The sequence below is a fragment of the Gouania willdenowi genome, chromosome 16, assembly GCF_900634775.1.
Source record: "Gouania willdenowi chromosome 16, fGouWil2.1, whole genome shotgun sequence".
Lineage (NCBI taxonomy): Eukaryota > Metazoa > Chordata > Actinopteri > Blenniiformes > Gobiesocidae > Gouania > Gouania willdenowi.
In genome coordinates, this window is record NC_041059.1 from 32954783 (window position 1) to 32964568 (window position 9786).

Genomic DNA, 9786 nt, shown 5'->3' on the forward strand with positions numbered 1-9786 from the left:
TTAGCAGCTGTGATCACTCAGCTGCTGCTGCGCGATTAATTAAAACTCTGACAGACGCTGACTTCTGTCCACGTTGGTCACAGTGATTAAACTATTTTCATACTATGTCCAACATAAAGTCACAGTTTGATCCACTACAGAGTGAAACAAGCTGTCATATGTGGATGAGGATGGACCACAAACTGTTCACACACATTTTTAATGAAGCTCAGCTCAGGTCGCTTTAAACATTTGATATTTAAAACTGCGTATTATGGAAGCCAATAGTTCTGTTTCACTGCAAACATCCCTCTGTATTAAAGCAGGACGCTCTGCAGCCAGGTTATTTCCTTATATTTCCAGCGCATCGAACTCGGTCACCAAAATTATGAAATTGGTCAGCTGGTCTATCAATGCAATCAATCAAATTTTTCCGACAAAGAGACAGGGCAGGAGTGAGCCTGCGTGTCCGGACGGAACTTTTGAGGTCGGACACACAATGGATTCCTGGAATAAGTGGAAGGTCGTGTCTCTGTCCATGCTTTTCGTGGAAGACATCTACATGGTTGCATTTATGGTAGCAGGGATGCTGCTGATTGGAGCGGGCAGCTTTGTGATCTATCGCAAAGTCTGTTTTACGTTGGCAGCTGTTTTTGACAAGTGCCTTCCAGTATTGCTGCCAACGTAATCAGAATTTTGCAATAAATCAGGAAAATGCCACATCCAATCAGCAGAAACCCTGTTATCATAATTCCAATCTGGTGGTGGATGTCTTCCACATCCTCAGGATTTACAGACTCTCCCAATGCCCGTCCTAGTTGAGAAATTTGACCAAAAGCAAAGAGAGACCAGCTGATCAATTCCATGATTTAGATTTAGGATTGAGATGCAGATAAAGGGTCCTGTTAGATTAAAACAAGACAAAAAATAAGACAAAGAGAGCAAGCAGGAAAAAAAGGAGGGAGTGAGGGAAAAAGCGTCCTTCTCCTGAGTGCAAACAGGAAACGGTTGTCACACATCATTTGACTGTATCAGAGGGAAAGCAATCCGTGTGTTATTGTCTAGCTGCTGCTTCAAAAACTACAATCAAAATAAAAGTGAAAACAGTTATCATGTGGTCTTCTAAGTTGTAGCCAAAAAGAAAAGGTTTGTTGTGTTTTTTTCCCGACAGACGTGATATGACACGTTTGCCCCCTGTCCAATCAGAACCCCTCCTTCCTTGTTCTCAGCCAACAGCAAAATTCAATTGTAATAGCTGAGTTTCAACCCATAGAGGACAGTCAATCTGACATTTTACAACAAAATATATCAAACTGAATTTTTGTTTGGTTTTGCTCTGTCGGGTTTGAGTCGGACTTGGACGAAAAATGCGGCCCGATCCTCTCGGAACCAAACAGTATTGCAGAATAGCAGTACAACAGTCTGTTCAATGCAATAGGGAGAAATGTGTGTGGGCTCATTCTTTTTGGTTTTGAGCGCTTCATAACCAATTAGTATTAAAATACTTGAATGAATGTTTATTTTTTCACAAATCCTGCCCTATGCTCTTTTAAGCAGTATTTGGTTAAAGTAGTGAAATTATGTTTTGGGACTGGAGCTTGGGAACTATATTTTATTTGGAATCAGGAGCAAAAAGATTTATTAAAACTTTTCATCTCTTGCTTAGGCTGATGTGTATTTTTTTTTTTTTTTTTTTTTTGGCTGATGTGTATTTGAGCATTTTTTAATCTGCTCCATGAGGTTCATATTGTTTGTTTGTTTTGGCTGCTTGCACTACTAGTCTGACCAGGCATTTGGAGGAGGTGCGCCTCCTGTTCCGGTTTTGTGCCTGGCATGTGACAGTAACTTGGTAAGCGTAGGTCATAGCGGTGCCCGGAGCTGTTGAATGCCTTGTCGTTCAGTGAGTACAGCTTGTCTGCGATGTCATTGCGTACAACTAGAGCAAAGATCTTGGCTATGTAGCGATGCTTGGCAAACAGCAGGTAGAGTTTCTTCCTCCTCCAGGCCACGTACCGACAGGGGTTATCAGCTTGCAGGGTTACCTTAGGTAAACATAGCAGAGAAAAGATAACTAATAACATCATTAATTTCAATAAGTGCATATACTTTAAACAAACGGCACATTTTACATGGATGAATGGACCAAAAATCACAAAAGCAGGCCTTTGATTTCCTATGAAATTCACTTTGTCTATTGGAAATATTGTTAATTATATAATATTCAAATTACATTTATTTATTTGAAACTTTCTAGCAGAAAGTGCAATCCGACACTGAATATAGCCTCACATGCATGTTTTGGAAAAATATCACACACATATACACAATTTGTCTTCATAAACGAGCGATCAAAGACACCAAAATGTCAATTCTCACCCAAAATCTGAAAATATGAAGAAATATGATGGACTTCACCTTCTGAAATGTAAATATCTCTATGACAAGGACTAAACCCTCTCCCACATTGAGACAATATCACACATTTCCCCCATATTTTTCACTGTAAAACAGGAGGTCTGATGTTAACTTTTGCATGTGATGCAAATGGCTGGATGTAAACCTCACGTGATCACAGTGCATGTTTCTTTCAGTGCATTTCTGCCATGGATAAATAGGAAAATAATGACAACAGTTAACTCATTTAACGTATTAAGCAGGTTTTGCAGGGTTTCAGGACATTTGACAGCCTATAAAGTTGAAGTTTTGTTTATGCAGACAAGGTTTTTCAGGAATTTTTTTCTCTCCTGACATGTTTCGACTGTAAACTGCAAGTCTTCGTCAGAGGAGTTCTGCTGATCGCCTTTGATGGTTCCTCTGAAGTGTCACTTGATTTACATGTAATAGTTCCAGCAACATTCATTTTGTCCTCTTTTTGAACAGTATGCTAAGTTGAGGTTTTGTTTATTCAGACAAAGTTTTTCAGGAAACATGTAGGGAGATAAAAATTCAGTATGAAATACACTGTAAAAAGCATCCTGGCCAAATTGAGTGATAGGTGTGAGTTTTGCTTTGTAAAAACAGACCAAAAATTGGCTCCCCAAGTCTAAATCTTAGAAACACTGGTCAATGGTCCATAAAGTAGAGGAGTGCATCATAAAGTAACTGAAGAACCAAATGTAACATGTAATAAACAGAGACTGCAGTGAGCAGACCTGGAACAGACCCTCCTCTGACGGTCGGAGAGAGTCCCATTCAGGTGAATCCAGAAACTGGAACGGATAGATGTGATGCAGAAACTCTCCATTAACTGTCACTCGAACTCTGCCACAAACAGGAGGATATTTAGCAAGAAAAAAGCAGAGAATAATTCACATAGACCAAAGACAATGGTGCAGATGAGGAGACCAAACATGAAGCAAATATACAATTTTATGCAGAGGTGAAAGTAATGGATTACAAGTACTCAAGTTAATGTCATTGAGTTGCTTTTATGAATTCTTGTACTTTTTTTTCTAAATGAATATTTTTACTAGTACTTAAGTACATTTTAAAACAAGTAAAGTAATTTGTTACATTTCTACACACATCCATGACTGAGTAAATTATAATTTTTTGTTAGAAATGATCAGCGGACATTGTGAAACTACAATGATAGCCGACCAACCAGATTAAACGTAATGCACTGCGCCAAAACAGACACAAAACTCTAAAACATCTGTTTTAGAGTTCATACATTTAGCTATACTTAGAGCCTGAGAATGTGGTGCATTCAAAAAAATTCCATCAAATCTGAATTAATCAAGACCATCTTAAAGATTCCCCTGTAAGTCCAAATGACACCACACATAAGGAAGAATTCTTTTTTGCCCATTAAGCAAGGAAATGCTCAAGAAAACTCCAAGCAGATGAGTTCTACCTTGCATGTCCAGATGACACAATGGATGTTCTCAAATCATTTCCTGCTGTCCTAATCTAGTCACTCAAACTAAACACTATACTGCTGCTTGTGAAAGGCTTTTCAGCACAGCAACACTCAATTTCACAACAAAAAGGGCACGTTTTCAATCCAGAAACCTGGAGAACATGATTCTCTTGAGGCTAAATGAAACATATAGTTTATGGTTTTTTTTTCCTGTTAGGCAGGTCCCTGAGTTTTATGGTTAACATTTTAAAGTTTTGAGTTAAACTTAAAGCTGTTCTGGGTTCAATTGAGCGTTTGAATTTTTTTCTTCCTTGAAAGATTCAAATGTTATTTAACGAGTGCTGAATTCTCCAGGTGTTCACAAAGGGTAACAGATTTAATTTATTTCTATGTACCAGTTTTCTACAAGTTCTTAAAAATGTTCAACTCAAAACTGCTGTGGATTTTATTGAGCTTTTTTCTTTTTTCTTGACACATTTTATTTACAAATTGTATTTATTATGAGTGCTAAATTCTAAAGGTGACAGATTTAACTTGTTTCCATGTACCAGTATTCTACATGTTAAAATTAAAAAAAAAAAAAAAAGATACGGAATTTGATGGTTGAAAAACCCTGTCTTATTATTGAAGGGATATTTGTTTTACTTTTAAAAGTAAAAAGTACATTTAGTAACATATGCTGTTTAACTTTTAATCAAGTACAGGAGTAACTCCAAGCATTTTACTTTTACCAGAGTCATTTTTTCTTCAAGTATTTATACTTTTACTTGAGCCACCTCTGCTAATGACAGTTCGTTACGTACCTCCCGGACAGCAGCACAGACAGCTTGTCTATGGGGGTCTTGCCCTCGATGGCGAAGCAGTGGTCCCGCTCCAAAGTGCGGACCTCTCCGTCACAGCTGGACACTATCTTGGAGAAGTGAGTGAGCGACACTCCCAGCTTCTTAAACATGCAGCTGTAAACCTCTTGGAAATCCTGGTCCAACGAGACGCGCCTCAATCTGCGGCCGGTGAGCAGGAGCTGAGCCGCGGTCAGTCCGAACAGAGCCAGGCTCCACAGGAAGGCGTCCACGGAGCACGGCTCCCACCAAGCCCGTATAGAGCCGCACAGGAAGCCCGCGGAGAGGAGGGAAAACAGGTAGAGCAGTCCGTAGAAGCCGCTGCCCCCCATGAAGCCCAGGAAGAGCAGAATGTTGGACAGGTGGAACACGGAGCCCTCCGAGCCCGCCTTAAAGCCCTCACACAGCGGGTACGAGCTGAGGTTGGCCGCCTGGAGGTCTAAAGGTTCCATGCCCGCTGACACTCACTCACACACGGTCAATGCGAGACACATACGCACAGCACAGTGTCAGTGGTGAGAAACAGACAGCACAGCGTCTTCCTACGGCTATTAAACTGTCATTAGTAACTAGTGTCCAACTTAAGGCCCGGGGGCCAACTCCGGTCCTTTAAACCAGCCCTGTCACACTCAGGCGGAGAAAACGAGTGTGTGAGATCTTAGAGCTGCTAGAGAAGATAATTTATTATCAGATATAGAAAGTAGTGTAGGTCTCAGAAATCAATAAATTAAAGATCACTAGTACAGTGCCCGTCGGAAGTATGCATTCATGTGGGAGCATAAGTACAGTTGTCAATTATGGCCAAATGAGAATATGTTTGAAGGTTGGATGTACAAAGAGGGATACATACTCTGTACTCTGTAGTAGTGTTGTGTTCAAGACCACACTATCCGAGACCAAGACTTGCCAGAGACCAGAATGCACCGAGACCAAGACTTCCGGGAGCCGAGACCGAGTCAAGACCAAGACCGAGACAAGCCGAGATCGAGACCAAGACCATAAACATTTTTTTTTTTTTTTTAATTTAAAAAAATATATAAATAAATAAAATTATGACAAGGTTCGACAGTTAAATAACATTCTCTCTCATACATTTTACAGAGAAAAAAGGTGCCTGCAAAAAATTAACTAAAATATTAAAACTACTACTGCTACTGATAAATTCACAATTATTCTACAACAGGTCTCCAACTGTAACTGTAAAAGTGAAACTTGCTGAAATAAAACTACAAACAAGTTGTCATCAGTCTATAAAACAAAGAGCTACAGCTCAGGTAGATGTGAAACTAAATAAAAAAAACTCAAACCCTGGAACACTAGTCATGTGACAAATCAATCAATAGTTCTTGTTGAGAATTATTACTATTATTCTGGATACAGTGGAAACAGAAACTATAAAAAAAAATAGTTATATTGTGAACCTGTTTATATTGTGGGGAACATATTATATACATAAATGTAATTGGAGTCTAAAGCCACAAAAAAACACCAATTTAAAAAGAAAATGGACTAATATAAGACCTGTTTATAGTTATTTGTGTCATTCTGCGCTAGTGCAACTTGTGGTGATGACACGCTGGTGACGACATAATCCAAGATGGGGAGGCCCGGACTACAGCCGACACTATTTAATAAAAGCCTTAAAAGACATGGATATAATGAAAAGAGTAGATAGACAGAGGCATAAACATGCAGACTTTCACACAGACACACACGGACCTCGGTAAACACGGTAAACGGAACAGGCTTCACCGGGCGACAGGCACTAGGACCCAGAGGCGGAGTAAATGCGTCCCCATACTGCTGCACAGGCTGTAATATCACCAGTTTATCATTTTACCAGTTGTTAGAGCTACTGTCTTTACCAGGGAGATAATATTTATTACTGGTGATTGTTTTCTGGAGTTTTACTGGGATTTTTACCAGTGATTAGTTCATATCTCCCTTTCGCTCCACGGTCCAAACTGACACCGTAGCCAGACACACACACACACACACACACACACACACACGAGTGTGTCATACACGTCACTCAGTCACATTAAGGAAGGTTGTGGTCATTATACGGGGTGGATTAAAGAATGAATAAAGGATTGTTTTATCCTGTTTTTCTCCTTGGTATTATCACATTATAAAAAAGCTTAAAAATAGCAGGAGTTAGTGCTGGTCTCGAACGGTCTTGAGGGAAATTCCCGAGTCCGAGACAAGACCGAGTCAAAATGCTTTCAAGTCCGAGACGAGACCGAGACCTTTAAAATTTGGTTCTAAGACCGGTCTCGAGACCAAGACTGGTCTCGACTACTACAACACTACTCTGTAGTGTTATAAAGGGGTATATTTGCGAGTGCAAAGTAAAATAGGGTGTGTGATTTCCCTGGTTTCATTTTATGGGACATGCGCATGATAAATGTGTTTGTTTTGTACTTGTTTTTATATTTTTTTTGTTTGGTGTATTTTTCTTATGTATGTTTTTTGGAGTCATTATGTGTATTTTTGTATCTTTCTGTTGTCTTTTTGTATAGTTATTGTTTTTTGTTGCCATTGTAGTGTGATTCTGGAGTCATTTTGTGTATTTTTGTATAAATATTTAGTTTTGTGTATTTTGAGTCATTTTCATACTTATGTGTGTCAATCAATCAATCAATCTTTTATTTGTATAGTGCCAAATCATAACCAATGGTATCTCAAGACACTTTACACGGGCGACCGTGGCTCAGGTGGTAGTGGGTCGTCTTCTGATCGAGAGGTTGGGGGTTTGATCCCAGTACCTGACTATGTGTCGAAGTGTCCTTGGGCAAGACACTGAACCCTAAGTTGCTCCCAGTGGTCGACTAGCACCTGTGAGAATCAGAATCAGAATCAGAATCAGAAATGTTTTATTTGCCATGTACAGTTTTGAGGACAGTACAAGGAATTTGACTTGGTGGTTGGTGCACAAAACAAGCAACAAAAAGAAATAAAAGAAATAAAAACAACACAACAAAGAACAACCCAGCAACAATAATAATAATAATAATGATAAATATAAAGGATGAGGGATAAATAAAGGATAGATAGAGAATAAAGGATAAATAGGATAAATATAAATATATATATACAGTGCAGCAGGTATCAAGCTGGTGGAGGTGGTGATCGGGTGGGGGGGGGGGGGGGGGGGGTTCAGTGGGTGACTTGGGGTGTGTTCATGTGGATGGTGGCAGAGGGAAAGAAGCTGTTTTTGTGTCTGGAGGTTCTGGTCCTGATGGACCGAAACCTCCTACCAGAAGGGAGAGATTGAAACAGTTTATGACCGGGGTGGGAGGGGTCGGCCACAATCTTTCCTGCACGCCTCAAAATCCTGGAGGCGTACAGGTCCTGGAGGGAGGGCAGATTGCAGCCGATGACCTTCTCTGCAGAGTGGATGATACGCTGCAGTCTGGCCTTGTCCTTGGCCGTAGCTGCAGCGTACCAGATGGTGATGGAGGAGCAGAGGATGGACTGGATGATGGAGCTGTAGAAGTTCACCATCATCTTTGTTGGCAGACTGAACTTCCTCAGCTGCCGCAGAAAGTACATCCTCTGCTGAGCTTTTTTGATAAGGGAGCTGATGTTCAGCTCCCACTTGAGGTCCTGAGTGATGATGGTCCCCAGGAAGCAGAAGTACTCTACAGAGCTCACTGTAGAGTCTCCCAGGGTGAGGGGGGTGAGGGGGGCTGGGTTCTTCCTGAAGTCTGCTATCATCTCCACTGTCTTTAAAGCATTGAGCTCCAGGTTGTTCTGGCTGCACCAGGACACCAGCCGGTCTGTCTCCCACCTGTAGTCGGACTCGTCTCCATCAGCGATGAGACCGATGATGGTCGTGTCGTCTGCAAACTTCAGGAGTTTGACCGACTGGTGAGAGGAGGTGCAGCTGTTGGTGTACAGGGAGAAGAGCAGAGGAGAAAGAACACAGCCCTGAGGAGATCCAGTGCTGATGGTACGGGGAGCAGAGATGGTTTTTCCCAGCTTCACGTGCTGCTTCCTGTCAGACAGGAAGTCTGTGATCCACCTGCAGGTGGAGTCTGGCACGTGAGAGTGATTGGGTGAATGAGCTGATATGTAAAGCGCTTTGAGACTGCTTCAGTGTGGTGATAAAGCGCTATATAAAATCAAGTCCATCCAGTCCATTACCACAGTAGAGCAGTCTTAAGGATGGACTCTTCATTTTATGGATACACACATATGCATATATACGTATATACACATACATATGTATCCCACACCCAACATGAATTCATCATGGCAGCAAGGAAAACCTTCTGTTAAGCAGCAGGAACCTTGTGTGGATCCCATTCCTATGATGAACAGCCATCCACGTTATGCTGTGTTGGGTGTGTGCAGAGGAGAGGGTGGAGACAGAGTTGTTGAGACTCTGTAACTCCACACTGAGGATCCCACGGACCTGCAAGACAAAAGCCAGAAGGAGTACAGGAGCAAACACACAAGGGAAGAAGCAGACATAGAGGGAGTGTTTGAGAGAGGAATGGGAATGAATACAGATTATTTTCCCATGTGTGCATATGTGCTCACTTTACTGTCTTTATCGTGACAACGTCTCACTTGAGTGAGTAATCCCCCTCAGATGTTCTGAGCAGCCTTCGTCAGCTTCACCTGCTCAGAGTTTTTGAACATCTCCTCAGTGCTACAGAAGATCTGTAGGGAAAAGTTATGTTGTAGAGGTTGTAGAGTCTGAAACATCGTGGGCTAATGTTAGCTTCTAATACTGTAAAATATTTCGGCCCAAAGCGGTGAAATAACTGATGTATCCTTGTATCGATTTGTTTTTGTTTCATCATTATGGTCTGCAATGATGTCATCAGGATCATTTAAATAAAGTTGATCAAAACATAATCATTATACCTGCTCAGATTCAGTAAAGCATTGATCCCTGAGGGGAAATTAGGTGACATTAATGCTGCTGTCATACATCTTTGTATTTATAATTAATTAAAAAGAGAAGTCAAAATAATCCATGTTGTGGGTTGGCTCGTCTGGGGGCCTGGGTTGGTGGGGTTCATGGCTTCGGGACGGGGGGGTCTGGGGTGGGGGTGGCACTGGGGGTGGCTGCTCTTGGGTGCGGCGATTGCG

The 9786-nt window shown here is 41.3% G+C and overlaps 1 protein-coding gene across 1 annotated transcript; it reads right to left on the reverse strand.

The window, feature by feature from the left end:
* Window positions 1-1603: 1603 nt before the first annotated feature.
* On the reverse strand, window positions 1604-5476 carry popdc3 (popeye domain cAMP effector 3). The gene is made up of 4 exons (XM_028470765.1): window positions 5277-5476; window positions 4645-5229; window positions 3132-3240; window positions 1604-2021 (listed from the first exon to the last, which is right to left on the reverse strand). Exons 2-4 carry the CDS (start codon window positions 5130-5132, stop codon window positions 1722-1724), a joined length of 897 nt encoding a protein of 298 aa, XP_028326566.1. The 5' UTR covers window positions 5133-5229; window positions 5277-5476; the 3' UTR covers window positions 1604-1721.
* Between the last annotated feature and the right edge of the window lie 4310 nt (window positions 5477-9786).